We start from the raw sequence: 21,846 nt of genomic DNA, 5'->3' as shown, positions 1-21,846 counted from the left end.
TGTTTTGTTTACTTTCTACTGACCCTTGAATGAAGCTGATATTTTTCATGAAAATACTTTGTTCATGCATGAATATTCTTATCTTCATTCTTTGCCTGACACTCTACAACGATGCTCATGCTGTGCACGTACATGCTTCTCCATAGTTAAGGCTGCAGAGCTTTCGTCTCCCTTTTGCAATACCAGTTAATGGTGTTGCCTTTTGCCTGTGTAGGGGTGCCTATGCAGTTTATCCAGTGCCATTTCAGTTTCTGTTCACAGCTTTTTGGAATGAAGCACTTTGTTGTTATGATGGTATGTTGCAAAATTATTTTTGTTTCAACTTCCTCAAAGGTTATCTTTTCTTGTGTTTCTTCCAAGAGTTGAATTGAATTCCACTGTCCAACCTTTACAGCTCTATGTCTTTGCTGCCTTGAAAACGGGCAAATTTCTTTTAAGTGGGAGTCAGGTCATCCTAAAAGAACTTACTGTTCATTTAAACCTAAAGCAAGAAGGGACTAGGAATTTCAATTGCAAAACTACTTGTTCAAGAAGCCACGAAGGCTGCATCCAGTCCAAGAGAAGACATTGCCTGGGGCAAATGTTTCTGCACCACTCACTACCTGGACAAAAGCCTCCGACACTACAGTTGGTGGTGGAGATCAGGAGATGTCCTCTGTAGAAGTCTGCTCCAAAAGAATATTTCTCTGACCTGTTCTCCAGTTCCCTAAGGTACTTGCAAGACTTTTCTGGTCCATGGTGATATGGCAGTTTCCAGTCTGTTCTAACTTTACCTCCTTGACAGCTATTACAGCTATTATGGTGAAACTGTATTTTGCTCTTTCAAATCACTTTGGCTTTTTGTCCTGATGACATTGAACACATGCCAAACTCTGCTGCAAGCATTTCTTGATATACTTCCAGACCGTGTACTTTCTCGCCTTACATCCGTTCAGTGATTGTTCCTCAGATTATGAGGAACTCCCTCTTCATGTATCAGTTTGGCATTTGTAGCTCCACATATCCTCCAGTATGGGATGTGTCCCTCTGGATGAAGGAGCCCACTCAAGTGGCCAGGCTGAGCAGGACTGGGTCTCCAGGAGAGCAGAAGCCTTATGTAAATGTTAGACTTCCAGACTGTTCAAAATACAAGGCTGACCAGGCTCACATCTAAGACATGCAGTCTTAAGGTGACAACAAGCAGTTTAACTAGCATGCATTACACCCCCAAAAAATCTTACTGCTGAGATTTCCTTCCAGATGTTCTCCAGATACCATGCCTGAACAGCCTGATGTTTACTTTTACCTCAGTGTCTTTATTGATGTTTCCATCTGAACATAAGAACCACCTCTCAACTGTGAGGGTGAACACTGGAACAGATTGCTCAGAGAGGCTGTGAAGTCTCCATCCTTGAGGATATTCAGAATCTCACTGGACATGGTCTTGAGCAACCTGCTGTAGCTGACCCTTGAGCAGGGTGGTTGGACTAGATGATCTCCAGAGGGTCCTTCTGACCTCAACTATTCTGTAATTCTGTTCTGGTTAAAGTAAGCAAGAGAAGGGCCTGGTATTTGCACATAGCTGAGGAAGTTTGGATTTTGGTGTCAGACCTTTGCTTCCTGGTAAAGACTTCAAGATCTCTGTTGATATTTCTAGATCTGCTATTGAGAATTGAGTCATCTGACTCCTCCTGATTCTGAAATGCTCAGTTACCTAATATAGGCATTGGATGGCTCTTTTTTGATAGAGTACTCCTGTTCTTCTCTTTTATTCTTTATTCTTACTCTTATTATTCTTTACTCTTACTAGAGAGTAATAGAATAACTTACCACAAAAAAGAGAGTAATAGAATACCTCCTCACAAATAATAGAAAGCATGTATTAGTTGTTGCTACCCTGTTATGAAGCTTAGCCTCTGATTCTGATATCCTATTTCCCCTTCAGAGTAATCAGTTTCAAATACTAGAGTTATCTCCCCAGTAATATTTTTATCCAGCCATTTAGGATCAGTTTACAGCCATTTTGCTCCATGACCTCACCTCCAGATCAATTCTTTGTTTTCTCTTATCCTATGTTTTCCACTTTTTTCAAGATTGGGATGTTTACCTCTAGAGGGGTTCCCATGTTCCTGTCAGATTTAAACCTTGTGCAATGCATCCTCGTGGATTTGTTTGACTTGATCTCTGGCTGGTCATCTCATTTCCCTATTAAGATAGTTTTCTCAATTGCAATTACCTGTGCTAAAAGAATGAGAACATTAAAGACCTTATGACTGATCTTCTTTTTACATTATTCTTCAAAAACAGGGCGTCATTTTGGATACTTCTAACTTCTATTCCTCATTTATGTCCAAACTTCACCTTTCTCACAACAGAGAAATTAATGCTTCTACTTTTAATGCCTAAACTTCAAGCCTTCAAGATACTTCACTTTTTCTGTTGGGAAGAATCTCTCATTTTATCTTCACACAGTAATGGTGTAAATAACAGCTGTGTCAGAGTATGTTATGGTGGAGCCTTCTTATCAGCTCCACCAGCTCTATGTATCTAGAGCACCTTGCCAGCATCACTGATAAAATATCTCCATCCTTGGAGATCTCTGGATGCTGGCTCACCATCCATCCCCTTACTAAGCCTCACCTTACCTCTGCAGCCTCAGGGGATGGCTGTATCCAGGAGACTGCTTTTGTATCACTCTTTTATCAAGGACTCCCTGAGAGAACATCGGTTGTAAGGAGATAACTGCTTGGACATAAAAGTACATATGGATTATTGCTTGAAGAAAGAAAGAATTTTTGCTGGTAGACAGAAGTCTTCAAAATAGGCACCTACACTGTATTTGTTTTCTGTCTGCTTTTCCCACTAATCTATGGTCCTCAGAGGTTTCACCTGAGGAGACCTGAAATGGTGCTGGGTTTATTCTGCTCACTGAGCTCACCAGAGCTGGTGACTTAGAGTACTGCAGAGGAAAAGAAGAAAAAGCCCAGTCTTCAGGGCTTTGTATGTGGTTAATTCAGCTTTAGACTACAGTATCTGAGTTACTAGTGAGCAGCTGTTCTGTCACGCAAAGTGCATGTCCTCGGCTCAAAGTTGTCATCTAGTCAGCGAGAAGCACTAGCAAATGATTTATGAGGGTATTCATGCCACTTCCAGCATCAAATTTTGGTGCTCCAATTCCATAAATGAAGAAAATACGGTCCTCCAGGGATGATTCAGTGTAGAAGCCTAAGTTAAGTACTCTCTTTCTAGAAGAGCCTTTTATTCTTCATAGACTGCAGAGAGAACCAAATCTGGATGGTGACTACCCCTCCCCATTACCATCTCCCTATGTCACCGCCTGTACTCAAGGACTGCAGAGTTGCCAAAGATGCCATTGGACCAAACCTCTCCTGACACAGGCTGAGGCTGCTGGATGCTAAATGCATTAAAATATTTAAGCTTTTGTAACACAAATGTTTTTGTGAAAATGGAATTGTTTGCCCATAAAATACAAACATAGGAAAAAACACGCCACAAAAGAAAGTTCCTCTTGCCAGTTTAAACATGTTATTTTTCTTTTCCAGGTCTGTGTACCTAGATGTAAAATTACAGGCTCCATTGCCCGTCCCACCTCCTTGCTGGAGCAGGACTGGCCTCCAGGTTGCACAGGCAGCTGGTATGGAGCTGCGCCGCGTCCCCTAGGGACGTTCAAACCTGCTGCTCTGGCTTCTTCCCTCAGAAAGCTTGTCCAAAGCTGAACATGTCTCGGGACCTAAACCCTGTTTCAGTCTGGCCTTCAGTTTGGCTTCTCTGTGGGTCAACTTCAGCCCCTCTTCCTGCCCAACAAACTTTCCCAGCTCTTTGCACCCCTGAGACCTTGTGCCCTTTAGTTGTCATTTCACAGGTTTAGTTTTTATTTATTCTCTGATCTCTTCCACACCTTTGTTCAGTGAACTCAACTCATTTAAAAATATCTTTCAGCTGAGGGAAAGTCTTGAAATGAATATAATATTACAGAGGCTATTCCTTAAAGGACATGCAGCAGCAGGCAAAGCTCGTCAGAGAACCAGCCAGCTCCAGGCTGAGATGCTTCTGTGTACATCAACCAAATTTTCCTTCGTCTTCTTACTTTTGAATGTATCATCACTGCATATCTCTTGTGAGTAAGATATGCACTGCACTGCCTTTTGAGTGAACATTTCTAGTTCTTTATTCTAACTTGATAATCTGCTACCAGGATTTTTCATTCTAAATGTATTTAAGATTCGAGTTTTTTTTTTCTTTTTCCAATGCCACGAACCTTCATATTGCTCTTACATTTCTGGTATTCTCAGTGTTGTCCTATACAGCATTACTTGCAAAGCTCAACAAAATGTTCTTTAGCCCTGCCTTTAAATAATTAATAGATATTTTACATAAATAAATCAGCCACCCCACAGTCTTCCCAAGAGAATTGGCTGAAAACTAGCTCCTATGTGTGTAATGGCTCCTAACCAATTCAGTCATATTGTGGGAATATTACTTTCAATATTACTTATTGTTAAAGGCCTGTATCAGCTACCTATTTGGAGACAAAGTTCCCATGTATGCTAGGTAATAGATAAGCACTAGGTAAATATGATCTTCACTGGGTAAATATGATCTTAGCAAAGAACTTTCCATTTCTGGTAACAAAGTTCTGAAGCAACTATTTGTTTGACTTCAGATATATAAAAGTTACATTTCTTTCAACTTTGTAATTCCATTTAAAGAGTAAGAAAACAAATGAGTATCTTTAGTAATATCTTTTCTCTAAGTTCCAGAAAATATCTGTTGTTCTACAGTATGGACAATTTCACACTGACATAGCTTCTTCCATAATTTTGCAATTAAGTTAGATTTTTGGAAAAATGTTGTTAGGGCATTAATTGTTTCTTATTCATGGATGCTGATATGTTATTTGTTTTCAAATTTTGCCTAGATCTGTGCTCTCTGAATGACCAAATAATCTACTAAAACATTTGGCCCATGCCTGACCGTGTTTAGTAATCAATAGAAATCTGAATCCTTAAAGGTTGGTTATATGTCCTATCTTTTAAAGTATGACAACAAAGTACATTAGCAGTAGTTCTTCTTCACCTCCTATTCCAGTCCGGTATCAGAACTAACTCCATGCTGCTTGTTTTATTGCTCTTAATCAAAGATATGTGAATTCTTTATGATACTGTTCACCTTCTTCTAAATCCATCCCTGAATTCAACTATTAAGAAGGGAAAGAGGAAGCCAAAAAGGTTTTTAGCTGCCTCCATTAGCTCTTCCCAGAATAGTTACACATGCAGCTGCGTAGCTCTCCATCAGAGGGGACTTTGTCCACAAATAGTTTGTTTTTCTCAAGGGATTCGTTTTTCATTTAATGTTTCCTTTTTTGCAAATTGAGATTTATGCAAAACATTTGGGCCTTCAACCTCATGGAGAGAAGTTACTCACAGCAGCCAGATGTCCTCCCAGGTGCCTGGTGCACATGTACCATCCAGCTGTGCCCGAGCCCCTGGGCAAGAGGCCTCTCCCTGGGGCAGGACTCATGAAGGAGTCCAGCCATCACTCCCACAGCCCTGTGTGTGCACTTGCAGGTAGAAATGGGCTTGTGCCTCGTGTTCTTCATAGCTACCTGGCTGAGCCCAAGCAAGTACTGTGAACATTTTCTCTAAATGACTTATTTTTGTCTTTTTGGGTTCTTTTACCTTCTTCATTTTTTTTTCCTTGAGTGCCTCAGTGAGATCTTCCGCATCCTTTGCTGGGAGACATGTTCCTGCCTGGTGCTGCATGGGGGGTTGAACCAGGCTTTTCTGCCCAGGAAACTTCCTGTCATCCACTGTCTTCCCAAACCACCTTTGCTTCCTATCTGTCTCTTTTTTCTCACTTACAAATGAAAAAAAAAGTGTTAGGGAAACTAAGAAGAAAATCTTCCACCCCCACTTGGAAGTGTTGTTACAGAAAATTGGCAAGGAGAGACCTAGTTAAGCAGTTGTCACACTGGGCACAGGCAGAGTGCAAGTTCTTCATCTCCTTGTAGTGCACAGCTACCTGAAATGCTTTTAGGCTGGTTTTGCAGATAGCAACTCAAACCTACCTACAAACGCGGGTGAAAAAATAATTGAATTGACTGGCCTGTGGCTACAGTTGCTTTATATGCGTGGCAATGAGTGATGGTGATTGCTCTAACTGCCCCTGCATCAGCAGGTTCTGACTTGATGACAGTAGTGTTTCCTTGGGCACAGGACACCATGGCTGAGTCATTTACAGTCTACACCATCAATGGTTGCAATAATTCATACTGTTATTCTGTGGATTAGGAGAAAAATTCTTCAGGCTGATAGATAATAGAGTCACCTTCACCTGGATAAATGTAAACAAGAGTGCCTGCCCCTAAATGAGCAAAGCCAGCCTGAAAACTAAACTAAATAGGCCAGAGGCACATGCTGGGTATTATTTTGCAGTGGGTAAGGGGGTGAGGGAGTGGGAAAGGGAAGCAGTTGGAGATGGCAAAGGATGAAGCACTGGGGTCATGTGGAGAAGTAGCTGCTGTATGAGCTGTAGAAGAAGGCAACAACTTTTGGGTGAGGTTGTGGCTGGAACGAAGTCTACAACTATGAGCAGAGGAATTGTCTCTTGATGTGCTCAAAGAGATAGCATTTCACATGTGTGTGTTGTAAATGAATGGGGTAGTGCTTGGAAAGTATCCTTATTTCCCAGCGATGTCCCCTCCTCACTGGGTTTATACAGTCAGGCTATTTCCCCATATCAGGGCTTTTTAAAATATACACAGGTGTTTCTGCATAGGTACCTGGGGATCCTGCTTTCTAAACTGGAAGATTTGATTAACTTAGTTATCTCTGGAGCTAGACTGTACTTTAAAAGAAGTGCCTAACCCCTGCCTAAAGTGGGGAAAATTAGGCTCTGACCTTAAGACATGCATGCTTTAGTTGAACTACATTAAATAGACTCTCATGAACATAGCCCCGTTTTTGCCATTTTAAACCTTAAGTTAACATGAAGACTGTGTGATTAAAGACTGTTCCTGAAAGTTGTGAACTGAGATACTTTCTTGCAGGATAGGTCTTGCAAAATTTGATTTGTTGTATTGTTTTGTATTTTCGGGTATGACCTGGCATGATGGATTTTAGATCTTGAGGTGTGAACATAAGTTATGACCATTCTGGCAGCTGGAGCATCTCAGATGTCTGTATTGAGCAATCTGGAGATGGGTTTATGCTGTTTTTTTTTCAATCTAAAGACAAATTCAGTGGAAAAATTAATACTTTATTGTTCTCTGCAACCTTCCTGCACTTTCCCTACCAGCTGTAGGTGAAATTTGAGGTAAGTACATAAAACTAATTTTGGAGAAATGGCTTTCTGTCTCGTTCAGTTCTACAAATGGACGTTGCACCTTGCTGCCTTGTCATAGTGAATGTAACAAGTGTCAGACCATGTCATGATTAAACAAGGGAGAAAATACGTTGAGCTGTGGCTGCCTTGGTGGAAAGCAATGGCCAGTTTCCTTAAGCAATAGTTAGCTCAGAGAAATTGGTGTATAAAATCTCTATGCAGTTACAACTTAGTATTTAGGAATACGCTGAAATGTCATGAACTCCATAATATTGCCAATTGCCCAAACCTACAACAAAGAATAAGGACAAATATAACAATATGCAGGACTGACTGTATGCTGAGACAAGTACACATCACATACAGCAAAACTCCTCATGCTTTTTGTTCACAGTAGAGCATTTACTTAACTCAGGGAACTATTTTGCGCTGCATGAACTAAGATGAACCAACGATGTCTACAGAAGACTGGCTACAGGAAAAGGTCTTGAGTTCCAGCGAACTGGCAGGTCACGGATAGCTGACGCTGGTTCTCCCTTTGGCTTGTTTGCCATGGCTTAGACATGTTCTCATCAATTTCTTTTACAGACTTCTCTGGAACAATGATCCTGGCTCCCTTTTTCTGTTTTCTGACTTTTACTATGCTCAAGGAGGGAAGTACTAAGAAAGACACCTGTTATTGCTGCAGGCTTCAGACTGACTTCATACATTCCCTGACTGCTCAAGACTTTCTGGAGTTCATTTTCGTAGTTAACCACAGGCCTAGGAGGATTTCACAGAAGGCTGTGGTACTTGCTACAGGAGGTGAAACCTCTGTTTCTAGTAGAATATTCTCCCTAGTTACTTTTTTTTGTTTGTTTTCTTAGAAGGCCAGGAGAGCTCCTTCCTCAAGCAAAGGCCAGTTCATAAACTGGAAATGCTGATAACTGCAAGAAAATCTATAGATAGTCTTGAGAAGCTCTTATTGTGCACGGAACCAAGTTAATAACTGCAGACACCTGTCAAAACAATGATTACATATCAAGAATGACTCCAGATGAAAAAGGAGATGTTTGAAACTTCCTTCAAGTATTAATTATTTTAGAGTCCTGAGACTTTCAAAACCAGTTGGAGAAGATTCTCGGTACATGAATGCCTAATACTTAGTGGAAATCTTTAGTTTCACAGATGAACAGATTTTTCCATTGTTAATGAAGGCATATTTTTTGCTTGACAAGTGGAAAGTGTTGCCACCTGTGAAAAGATTAAATAGGGATTTTGAGTGGACTCTTTGTCTGTGACTGATTTTTTTTTTTTTTTTTTTTTTTTTAAGAAATCCTGGCTGCAGGCCAGCTCTCAAGAGGAATATTCTTAATGTTTGTTTCTTTCCTATGACTGAGATTGGATCCTTAGATAATTTTGACAATGCCACAACAAATTGTTTTATGGAGGGAATGTACTCGTATTTCCTATGTCTCCAGAGTCACTGAAGCAGAAGTCTGTGATTCTCGTTATACGAACAAGATGTTCTTAGTGCTCATACTGCCTTTTCTCTTTAGCAGAGTTGTAAGTGTTAGGTATAAATACATGGAAGTTCGTGTACTTTATTTATTAGCACTGGCAAATTTGCATTCTCCTTTAAAATTTTAAATCTCATATAGCTGGGCTTTTATTTTAGCAGAAACAGGAAAGAGCTGAATCGATTTCCTAAGCCTAGTTCAGATAATAATACTACTTATACAATACAATAACATCATTGGAGAATGATAGATTTGTCCTTATAATAATTATAGTTGGTAGGTACATGTTTTTGAAAATGAACATGAGATGGTGATTGCTGTTGGTGGAGTTGTTGGGCCATCATTTGTTGCTGGAAGAAGGGTAGCTCTGGGTAGCTCTGCAGGAGTGAGAGCTATGTTCTCCTGCAGCAGCTGAGGATCTGTACAATTATTAAGCCTGATGGATCTGGAAGGGATTTTCAAACGCTGTTGCTGTTGTTGCTGCTGTGATTCTATTTTTGTTCTTTTTTGTTAGCCTTCCCATACTTATGTTCTTACTCTTTTGTCTTGACTTTCAGTGCTTTTCTGAAGAAAGATGGTTAATTTTGCTGCAAACCTTTTAATAATTTTTGTTGCAACCTGTAAGTGGTTGAGTAATGAGGTTTTCATCAGTGCCTTAACTTTCATACAGCAGCCTAAACTGATGACAGAGAAATGTCTGATTATGAGATTATTTCAGAATTTCACATAACAATTTGAGGAAATAGCTGGTGCCCAATATTGTAAATCAGAAATTCCTATTACAGAGACTATGAATAGGAAATAGTTTGATAGTTTATGCAGCAGCAGCATTCTTACTGACTTACACACGTAGGCCACTAAGTCAGAATGCAAAAAGGGAGCAGCAGCAAGGACTGTGAAAGTGGCTGGTCTCAGTTCAAGATCAAGTAATGTCTCCAGGTTACCCAGGGATGTATCCCACCCATTGTGAGAACAAGGAGTGAAGCTGCAGGCCCAGCTGGTAGTGGTTCTCCTGCAGCATCCTTCTTAGTGTTCCTTATCCACTAAAATCTGCTAAGGCTCAGCCACTGTCCTCTTCCATTCTTCTTACAGGTGATCTCATCTTCTTTATGGCTTTCTCTTTTTATCTTTGCTGAGTAGTTTTCTTGCCTTAGCAAGTCTCCTACCTGCAGCTTTCCAGAAGACACTTCTGAGCTGCCGAATAAAACTCTGTATTTTATCCAGTGTGCCAGAGTAGCGAATAGGTGGCTCTCTAGGTGATGCTACACTTAAACAATCCATCACATAAGACTGCCACAAATTCTCCTTCAGCTGTTATGGATGATTAGTGCAGTGTGAGCACTTTAAGGCAGAAATCATTTATACTTTTTATACTGCCCAGAACATTGAAATTCTGACCTTAAGCCCTACCACTATATGGTTAGTAAGTTAATAAAGATCTTTCTCCGATGTACTGAGACATTTAGTTGCAATGCATGTTTTTCCCCTCTGCATTCAGGCTTTCGCTAACCAGGCTGTTCTTCCTTTCTACTTACTCTCTTTCCTTTCTGTATGTCTTTCCTCAATGCAATTTTCTTTTCCTCCGTTGTCACCTTCCAGCTCTCACACTGTCAAGATGAGGTGGGTGTAGGTGAAAGCCTCTTCATTTTCTATTTTCTTACCATTTTAATCTTGTTAGCCATCACACTATCTCTGTTCTTTTGTATCAAATCTGAACTATTCTTCACAAAACTCCCCTACTATGCTTCAGATCCCATAAAACTCTGCTCCTATTTGTCTCCTGCCTCTTGAAGGCCTCGCTCTTCTTGACTCATGCACTGCCTTACGCTGTCTTTGTTATGACTCCAGTTCTTTTTCCTACAAATAATGCCTTTCTCATCCCCATTCACTGCTGATTCTGTCCACCTAATACAACTGTTCTGAGTCTTGACCCCAAAACTACTTCTTTTCCACTTGCCTATCTGATTGAACCATCAAAATCAACTCTAGCTTTGCTCTCCCTTCTCATTTTTGCTTAGGACTTGCACACCCCTGCTAAAATCAATTTACGTATCGTATTGTTTTAATTTATTTTTGATCTTTGTAGTTTGTTACTTTCTATGTGGATTGAATTCCTGCCTAAATGATTATTTGCTTTCTCAGAGTTTGTATTTATGGGTATTTTACTTTTTTTCAGGTACTTCACAGAAATCATAATCTCTGAAAAACAAAGCACATAAAACTGTTCTGTCCTACAGTCTCTCTGAAAAAGAATGTGTGCACTGTCTAGCTTTTCTTTAGTGCATAGATGATGACTTGATTGCACTAGAAGTTACAGCTTAGCTGAATAAATACAGGCATTGAAGAACTGTCTGAGCTGCTTGCCTCTTGCCAAGTCCCATCCTTCAGGCACCACCTTTCCCTCACCCACAGCATCTGTATCCTGTGTGTTTGATACGCAGTGTCTCTGCTGCATGCCAGATGAACTTTGCCAGCTGGTTGCTAATCCTCTGACTAGCTCTGTCTACCACGTAGGGCACTGGAAAAGGAAGAAGCATCTATGAGAATTTGCTGTCTCTCATATAGCCGCAGCAACAGCCTAGTGCAGCAGACCTTCATCTCTCATGCGGTTCAGTGCAGTCTACAGCCTACCAGGTAACTGATGAGCATTTATTGTGTGACTGGATGCATGTCCTTGTCACACAGTCTGAGGTGAGAGGGTTTCACATGCCAACTGTGCAACCCTCAGAGGTTGTTACTGAACTATCAATACCATGTGTACAGGAAGCAGAATCTTCATAAAGTCTTCATAAAAAGACTTAGTTGGTATTGAAATTAAACACTGTTCTTCATGTTTGTGCTCCCCAGAACAGCTAATGAGAGAGCACAACCCCTAATTTAAACTTTGCCAAGAATTTTTGACATCTAGGAAAGTTAGTGTTACTTATTAGAATAATTTAGGAATGACGAATTGAGCATGCGTGCATATTTGAGAGGTGTTTGGCCCTGACTAAATTTCTACTGTGTAGTCACATTTTATTACAAATTGCATATGTTTGGAACACTGATAGAAAAGAAGTATGTCATCTATTTACAATCACTACACATTTACATATATTATTTACAGATAATGAATTTAGTAATATATATGAGCAGAAAATATAGCAAATATCAATATGAAACTGTACAGGGCTTAATCTCATGTCCTTTACTGTGGCTGCATTTCATTTTAATAATAAATACAGTTCTATATTTACACATTTTACTTTAAAAATCTATTAAATGAATTTTAACAATTTCAAGTTTAAAATATCTGATCAAAATATTTCAAACATGCTTATAAAAATAAGACACAAAGCCTTTAGGACTTCCTGCAAGCTAAAACAGTTCTGATAAAAGAAGCTTTCTTAAACTAGTCTTTAGAAATATAACATTATTCTGCTTCTCAAATCACTTTACAAACTTAAATATAGCGAGCTGAAAGGAATTTCACTGACATTAAGCAGTGTAGCACAGATGGATCCCAGTTAAAATAAAGCTAAGTAAACATGGTAATAGGAATTGTGCAATGGTTGACTGATCCTCTGTTTAATCCAAAGTGGTTTCAGGCATCATTCTGCAGCTGTATGCTGCACTGCTTCAAAAGCCACAGGAGATAAAGGACTGAGATAACTACACAGCTGACTTTATCATACATAACTTCTACATTTGTTCATTTTTTTCCTGTAGGATGAACATGTCAGCCAAAGTCAACTGATGCCATCTGTAAATGCAAAACTAAAAATATGCCAGTGTGAGTGGAGAAGAAAATCAAGGCATATCCATTGTTGGCAATAGATTCTTCATTGTGAAAATCCACCCTTTGAGTGCCAGGAAGTTACATATAAATTAACAGATGAAAAACAGAGATCACCATCAAATACTGAGTTAGTCTAACCTTGGTAATGTTCAAAAGTTGTTTGGGCACCTGGAGATTGACTGGCCATTAACTGAGAAACTGGGCTATTAAATGTAATTGCTCAGAGAATTATTTTTAACAACAAAAAAATCTCTGAATTTGTGCACTTTTGTGTCTTGAATGGTCTGAAAATGTGCCATCTTTGAGAAAAGAATACTTAAATTTTCCCAAGTGGCTTGGTCAAGGTCAAAAACTAATCCAGGGAAGTAAAGGTGGCTCTGTTGTCCAAAATATTTTGACAGTAGGCTGTAATTGGGATGCTTCTGACATATTTAAATGTATATGCCTTGATTTGGCAACGTATTAACAGATTTAAAGCCAGAGAGGAACTCTGTATTAAACTAATCTTCTCCTAATCCAAAGCCATGAAACTTCCCTGATTTCCAACAGCTCTCCCAATACCTCTTTTTGAGAATATATTCAATTGGAATTTATCTATTTTGGGGAACAGACTGTTCACCCTAAGTCTTAGTAATCCCACTCACTAACTGCCATCATTATCAACAATTTACACTTGTATTTCTATGCTGTATATCCCTCATGACAACTTCCAGCAGATCTTTTAGATTCTTCTCCTCTTGACTGAATAGACCTCTGCACTTGAACTCAGTACCTTATTAGTAGCTACTAATAAACTGTGATCAAATCACTTCTTTGATAACTTGCTTTTAAAATTATGATATTTAAATCTGTTTCAATTTTTCAGTGTTCTTCACAGCATGTACAAGTAAGCACTGTATGAAATATTCCAGTAGTGCTTGTATCAGTGGTAAGGACACAGATCATGCAACCTCTTAACTCCTACTTGGTATTTCATGGTCTATAATTAGAAAGCATTGTATCCTTTTGGGTAACTCTTCAATTGACTAGCAACCATGAACTAGAGGCTTTTCAGAATCACTGCTTCACAGGATAGAGATCACACCAATAGTAAGATTCCTTTTTGTTCCTAGACAAATGAGTTTTAATGTTTCTAAGTGAGTACCTTTGGTGTCATTTATTTGCACTCAGCACACTCATCTTTCAAGAGTTTTCTGCTCTTGAATTCTGAGTCATCTGCCAATTTTATCAGCAGTAATTCTGGAAGTAATTCTAAGTCACAACCAAACTGTGCAGCACCTTACTAGAAAAATGTCCATGTGACAGTGGCTTGCCTTTTACAATTACATTTTAGTCACTTTTAGCAAAATTTGATTAACTTCTTTCCTGCCATGTTGATTTTGTATTGTTTTAGCTGACAGTTAAAAACGCTTTGTTAAGTCAGATGACTTCTATAAAGCAAACCCCAAAGCAACTCAAATTTTAAATTAAGAGCATTATCAGTGAAACATGGAGCTTCATTGTCTATTTTCAAGAAACCTTTAGGACTTCAATAGGATTTCTCTTCCACTTAAACACCTTGCTGAATCAGGGCCATACACGGACACTTACAAAAATAATCATGGAACTGAAAAAATATTCAAGATCAAATGACAATAAACAGGGAAAAAAAACACAAACAAACCCCAAAACACAAACTCCACCAGGTAATGCTTTGAAAATATAACATGCTATTTTTGCACTTGACCAACAGATGCCTTTTCTGAGTAGTGCCACTTTAAAAGAGAACAGTTGATACAACTGCATGAACTGTGGCAACTCTGTTTCTCTTTTCATTCCTGCATTTCCTAAACAGGCTAAGAAGGCTCATGTATTGGATTTTCAGCCTGCTGTAAGTTTTGTGATGGTCTGATTTTGTGATTCATGTAACAATAGTTCAGAGCCATTCTCTAGCCTATATACACACACCCATATTTGCTTTTGGGATTAAGATTTTTGTAAACATAGATACTTTCTGCATTGCCACTGAAACTAGTGACATGGAACAAATGCTACTGATGAAAGATTACAGCTTTCTGTCATTTGATAAGACGATGGCATTAGTGAATCTCTGGTAGGCATGTCATATGATATACTAGCACTTGTGAAGGTTACTAGGGCTTGTGTTGAGTCACAAGATTGTTTTTCTATGTCTTCTGAATTCACAGAGATCAGACTAGCGTGTTTCGATCTCCTCCATAACAAAGTTTGCTTTCGTAGACTTCCAAGGTCCTCCTTAAAGTGTGGATTGAAAAGTATATAAAGGAGTGGGTTTAGGCATGCAGGCAGTGGAACAATCACTAGCAGTATTGATTTAATCACTTCTGGGCTGATAAAAGTGAGGTTTAGTAAGGAGGAGAATGATAAGAAGGCCACAGGGCAGTAAAGAATGCAGTTAGTAAAAAGTAACAAGGCTATGTGTTTAACCATAGAGCAATCCCAAACGTTGTCTAGTTCTCCCTTTTCTAAACTACAATAGAGTTTTGTATAAGCAACAGTCATTACCAGAAAACAAAGGGAGTTCAGCAATACCAGCGCTACCATATAGCCCATAGCAGTGGGTTCTCCAAATGGTAATGGTAAACAAAGTGGAGAAACCCCATACTCACTTCCATTGAGGAGTGGTATCACTGCAATGATGAGTGCCAAAATAAAGCAAAAAAAAATGGCTATTTTTATACTAGCAGTAGAGGATTTTGTTTCAAACTTTGTAGCATGTTTTACAGAGAATGCACGTTCAAGTGTGGCAAGGGTAAGGAGGAAAATGGAAACTTCTGAAGCAAAAATGGACAGAAAGCCAGTTATTTGGCAACCAATTCCACTTTCCCACCATGCTCCATACTGGGCAAAGCTACCAAAAGTCGATGCATCCACACTGGCTAATACTCCACTGGCCAGTCCCATCAAAGCATTTACAATGGAGAGCAAACCAATTAGAAGTCTTATGGATGAAATATACAGCAGAGATCTGAAAATTGTAGCAGTCACCAGTGCATTGCAAATAAAGGCCAAACCCACTATGGTCCACACTCCAATTCTGATCAGCCAGCTACCAAACAGATGGTCACATGGTTTGAAGGGACCTGAAATGAAAAGAAAAAAAAAAAAAAAAAAAAAGAGAGAGAGAGAGAGAGAGAAAGAAAAGGGAAACCCATGTGAGATTAAAAATTAATTTTATGCTGCTCAAGTCCATAACTTTCATGCCTCTTGTTGGTTTTCACCACAGCTAGTGAATTACAGTTCAAAAGTTCAAGAAGTTTTTCTTCTTGAGCCAAGCTCCAAAGTCAAAAGTGACTAACTTTAGAGTGATCAAAGATCTCGATAATGCACTGCTCATATGCATGTTCCATTACTAGTGTGCATGAGCCTCTGTCCCTTAGCCTAAATACTGTTTTTTTTTTTTTGTCTGGTAGTGCAAGCACAGTGTGAATACGGCCAGGAATTCCTCACGGGAGGACAGGATGGCTGTACCTCCCTTTTATTTCAGCTATAATCTTACAGATGTACAAAGCACCACTGTGGGGAAATAGGAAGGTTATTGGAAAATCTTGAAGATCTCTCTTTTGCAGTATTTCCTAGATACATATTTTACTATTGTTAACTTAATAGCTGGAGGCAAAACATTAGTCTGAGGAGAACAGTGATTGGAAAGCTTATTCACTGAATGAAATCTCCAGTCTGTAGGTTCAAAAAATGCTGTGATGTTTGTAAATATGTGAAAAAAAGCTGAAAGACATTTCTCACTAAGTTCGGACAGGTTTGATGATTTCCATCTAAGTATGACGTGGATATGGGCAGATGCACTTTGGCTACTTTACAACATGCCATTACACAGTCCAAGATTCATTTGCAGAGTCTTGTCTGAGGACTGCTTTGCTCTTCTTCTGTTTCATCCATCAAGATTCTAGGAGGTGATTCAAATAGCTTTGACCTTTGCAAGTAAAAGGCCAGGCCTATTTTTTTGACATCGAAGGTGTGAGGAAAAAGTGCTTAGCTGCATGCAATACTGAGATATTAGAAGATTAATCTTTAATGAATTAACTGAAAGAATTTGGGATGGATCTTGTAATCCTGTTGTAATTCTTTCTGACAAGAATTTGGAATGTTATCCTTACATACGTTCCCTTGTATTTTACAGATAAATGCATCATGGATCATAGTGCTACTAGTTTGAGTTGAGATCGAATGAGATCTGAGAGGTTTCAGCTTAGATTAGGAAATCAGGGTTCTTGAAGAATGTTAAAGATACAATATCCTCCAAAGACACAAACATATTGGAAAATTGGAGAGGGTCCCATGAAGGGCCATCAAGATGATCAGGGTTGGAGAACTTATAGTATGAGCTGAAAGGCTGAAGGAATTGAGTGGAAGAGCATTGGAAGATTAGGAAAAGTGGTGGCAGCATGTTGAGGGAAGTGATTCTTCCTTCTATACATCTGGTGCTGTGTCCAGTCCTGCCCTGCCCAGTCCAAGAAAGACATGGACTTAATGGCAAAGGGGCACAAAAATGATTAAGGGATTGGAACTTTTTTCATACGAGAAGAGCCCGAGAGAGCTGGGATTGTTTATCCTGGAGAAGAGAAAGCTGTGGAGGTATCTTATCAGTATGAATACACGCCTAATATGAAGTAGTAAAGAAGACAGTGCCAAACTCTTCTCAGGGGTGCCAGTAAAAGGACAAGAGGCAATGGGCACAAACTGGAATACAGGAAATACACTTTAAATATAAGATGGTCAAACACTGATTGCCCAGAGAAGTTATAGAGTCTCCTTCCTTGGAGATATTCAAAAACTGTCTGGACGTTGCCTTGAGCAACTTGCTTTGGTTGACTCTACTTTGAGCAGGGCAATTGGACATAGACAATCTTTAGAGGTCCCTTCTAATGTCATCCATTCTGTGATTCAGGTTTGTTCAGCCTACAGAAGAGGCATGTGGGGGCATCTGATCCCATTCTTCATTACCCAAAAGGTAGTTATAAAGGAGATGGAGGTACTCTCTTCTGATGGATGCATAGTGACAGAACAAGAGGTCCATGCTGCTTCAGGGGAAATTCTGTCTCGATATAGGAAAAGAATTATTCACTGTGAGAATGAGTAACTACTGGAATAGGTTGCCAGACAACTGGTGGAATTTCACTTGCTGGAAATATTCAAGACTTGGCTTGACAGGGCCCTGGATGACCTAACCTAAGTTTTTAAGCACAAAATGGACCAGATGATTTCCAGAATTCCCTTCCAACCTAGGCTTTTCTATTACTCCACGATTTGATACCATTTGGTTATTCAGAAAGTGACAGATGGTTAAGAATGCAAATAGATGTTCCCTGATAACAATTAAGGGTGGACTGCCCTATCCTTTAATTCTAGAAGGTGACTCAGACTCTAGGTTATCACCATTTCATAGACCATAGGGATGTGGTTGTAAGGGATGTCTGGCAGTCATGTACTGCAATTTCCCACCTTGCAGCAGAACTATCATTCATACTAGATCAGGTCAGCCAAAGCTCTGTGTAGCTGTGTCTTGAAAACGCACAGAACACATTTCACAGCCTCTAAGTAACTTGTTCCAGCCGTGCACTAGCCTTTCTCAAAATGTAACATTTTCTATGACATCAGGAGTAGCATAGAATAGAACAGAGTAGATGCAATTTTGCTGATTTTCTCAATAGACCTTTTCTACTGAAGTTTACAACAGATGGATTAGGTAAAAAAATCATCTCTGTGTGGGTATCAATCCAGCTGCTGAGATGGAATAATTTCAGATCTTTTTTTGAATGGAAGATTTGACATGTTTTTAGTTTGGATGCCAACAGTCCTGTTTGGAACTACCTAGTCTGAGAAAGTATCTTTATAGATGGAATAGTTCTATCTTTCATTTATGAGATACATCTTTCTGCTTGACTATTAAACTATACTGTAGGTGAGATAAGTGCACAGAGAGTGACATATATTGTTTGGTAGACTGTTTGATACAGTAGTTCCACAGTAACTATCTCCTCAGAATGACTGTTTCCTTCAATGGTAATAGGAAGGTTAGGCTCAGCTTTCTCTGCTAATGCAAAATATGCCACTCTTCATCATCATTAGTACTGTCTTGTTTAGAATATATTTTATGTGAATCTTTGCAACTCTGCAATGTTAAAGTCCATCTGCATTCTGCTGAGACTACAGTCCCATGTCTGGAATCATCATTGTAGCAATGAAAAACATGACAAGGATGTCTGCTTGGTGGGAAAGAAGTGAAAGGAAATCCCTGGGAACTCTTCTATTCTTTTGAGGCTGTAGCAGCTAAAAGGGAGAAGAGATGGCTTATTGGTGTTGGAGCGTATGATTTTTTTTTCCATTGGTAGCCAAAGTTATTTTAAATCAAAATTGTAAAATGGATGGTTGTCCTGAATGTGCACTTAGCTAGCATTTCAAACAAGGCAACACAAGTCTTATCAGTAGCAGAAAGATAGCTAGGGAATGCTGAATTCATTCTTGAAATTGTTTTGCTGTTAGAAAGCTGTGGCTTTTGAGGAAGCCAATGAATCTGAGGCTGCAAGCTGAGGCAAAGTATACATTTTGGGAGGTTCCTATTCTAGATGCAGGGGATGGTACCTGAGACTTGATGAGAGAATTCTCCTTTACCAGCCCCTTGTACAGTTAGATTTCTCTTCAAGAATACTCCAGATATTTGGAATAGTCTCTGAGCAGACAAAAGACAGTTGTTTATAACTATATTCTGGATGTGATTTTGACTATAAATAATAGGTACTCCCATGGGATAAGTTTGGAAATACACAGTATTTCCTGCTGAAATACACATCATGAAAGTTGAAATGCCAACTATCTCACCAAGTTTAGGAAAAGGATTATGGAGATGAATGTAATTTCAGCTGGCAGTTGGATGCTTTGAGTATCTCTTCTCTGGAGATATTCAAAGCCCGCTTGGATACAACCCTGTCTAACATGCTCTAGGTGACCCTGCTTGAGCAAGGGGGTTGGATTAGTTGATCTCCAGAGGTCCTTTCCAACTTTACCGATTCTGTGATTCTATGTTTCTGGAATCCAAGGCGAGCCCTTTGGGCTTTCAGAGATCAGAAAATTTTCCCTGTTGACCACCTTCACTTCCAAGGAGTTGGCACTGTTGAAGATGTGAGGATAAATTGGGAAGGTAGTTTGCAGACAGGCTGCAAATAAAATTGGATTGTCATTTTTGTGACAGTCTTGCGATGGTGACAGTGTCTATGAGGGAGGTCATGAGAGGAGAAGATCTATATAGTTGGTTGGTTTCATCATCTAGTCAGTCTGAAAAAAACCACTGGTTGTGACCTGAAGGGGTCACAGGTGTGGAAAGTTGAGTCTTTCTTTGAATTTGGAAGTGTTGCCTTTTTAGAGGTGCTTCTGGTGATTTGTGATTGAAGTAAGACTAGAACTGGTCCTTCTTCCTGTAAAGTCAAGTCATGATTGATTATTTTTCTCTGTACTAGATAACTCTGCTCTCTCAAAGAAAGTCCTCCACAGTGATCTGTACTTCTCATAAAGACACAACTCTTGCAGATAAGATATACTCCATATGGCTACAGGCATCATCATCAAGTGGGAAGAAGTCTATGCATTAGTTTGCAAGTTCTTCTAAGATATCATCTGAAAGATCAGCATGGAAAATTTTCTCTTGTGTTTGGTGATAACTTACTTTGAAGACGACGATGTTTCTGTGAACTCAGTAGTTATATTTAGGCCATAGGAGAATATGAGATGGGCATATTTATCCAAATTCTTCGACCTCCTGTCTTTTCTATTGTTGTTTATGTAACTTCTGTTTTATTATTTAGTGTTAGAAACAAGAATCTTGGCTTGGAATGAATGCTGAAGCATTAGTTGTCACTTGGGTTTTTTTGTTCATGTTTCACAGGGAAGAAATGGCTAGGGAAAATGTTTGCTGAATCAGGCTAGCAAAGTCCATGATCACCACTGCTAAAGCAAGGAGAAACATTCCAGGGACATGCTTCTCTCCCTGCTTTAAGGGAAGCTTTCAGTGGAATCAATGTCCTGCACCTTTGCAGCTTAACCGAAGCATTTCTTTTTCCTTCCCTTCCTTCCTTTCCACACTGCTAAGCCAAGGATGCACGACTCTATAAAGATAACTGCAGTGGTAAGAATCCTTTGTGATGGCCTGTGTAAGGCCAAACACAGTAGTGTTTAGTATCTGCCTTTGAACTAAACTGTGTTTCTCAAGGATCTCAAGTGTAGAATCACTCAATGAAGTTCAAAAGAATTAGTTTGGTTTTACAAGGAATGACAGAGCTAAGACTCTGTTCTGTAACTTTTTCTTGCTAGAAATAGATTTTAATAACTTTTGATAAAAGGCCTGGAGTGAAAATCTGCCTGAGGACTGGCTAAAACTTCCAATATATTCATAGATGAATTCAGGATCTAACTAGTTTTCTGAACTTCAATGTAAAATTTATATTATTTTAAAATGTATTTGGTCTCACCAAATTATTTCAAAACATCATGTTGCTTCCTAGTACCAGATCTAGAGTTTGATTTGCATCTCAAGTATTTGGTAAAGGTATATTTGTTTTCCTATCTGCCTAGTAGATCATACCTGGAGAAGGTGAACATTGCACTGAATGATGAGCTTTCAAATCCTCTTCAAAGTCTAGAAGAAAATCTTCAAAGTCACGTTCATCTGTTGGGGAGAAAATACCCAAATTTGGTACTGCAGTTTTTAGGAAAATATCTTTTAGTATAAGTTGCAAAATATGTCCATTGTATTTAAGGCTTGCTGTTGTCTCTTTGCCTGCCAAACTGTAAGCAGAAGCAGACATATGCTTACTTAGTTTTGAATCACTGCACTCAGGAATACTTAAAAAGTTGGCACCATCACATCTCTGAAATAATCACCTTCGGAAAAGTAGGTTCTCCATTACCTACTAAGAATTAACCCTGGTTCTTTTGTATTTGTTTTTTTATGTCATAACTTCACGACATGTCCTTGGCTCCATTCTTGCTGGGACCAACCCTGATATCTGAAAGTTACCGGTTTGCAGCAGTGGAGCACACAAAGCAGCACCAGTTTAACATGTACGTGTTCACTTATAGTAACAGGTCATGTAACAGCCCTTGTGCTGAAGGGGAGTAAATATACAGTCATATACAGTAATATTATATCCTAGAGAGCAGATACAGTCTTTGGTAGTCAGGAAGTGTCAGGAAAAAACACTGGCAGCAATGCTAAGT

The 21,846-nt window shown here is 39.2% G+C and overlaps 1 protein-coding gene across 1 annotated transcript in view; it reads right to left on the bottom strand.

The window, feature by feature from the left end:
• Positions 1-14,610: 14,610 nt before the first annotated feature.
• Positions 14,611-21,846, bottom strand: part of LGR5 (leucine rich repeat containing G protein-coupled receptor 5) — a 92,040-nt gene continuing 84,804 nt past the window's right edge. Inside the window, exons 17-18 of the mRNA XM_062567781.1 lie at positions 21,212-21,295; positions 14,611-15,701 (exon numbers count right to left, since the gene is read on the bottom strand). Coding sequence (XP_062423765.1) covers positions 14,611-15,701; positions 21,212-21,295 — 1,175 coding nt within the window. The remainder of the gene's footprint in view (positions 15,702-21,211; positions 21,296-21,846) is intronic.

Source organism: Rhea pennata, chromosome 1 (genome assembly GCF_028389875.1).
Source record: "Rhea pennata isolate bPtePen1 chromosome 1, bPtePen1.pri, whole genome shotgun sequence".
In the NCBI taxonomy this organism is placed as follows: domain Eukaryota; kingdom Metazoa; phylum Chordata; class Aves; order Rheiformes; family Rheidae; genus Rhea; species Rhea pennata.
This window is presented reverse-complemented; position numbering and strand designations above follow the sequence as displayed.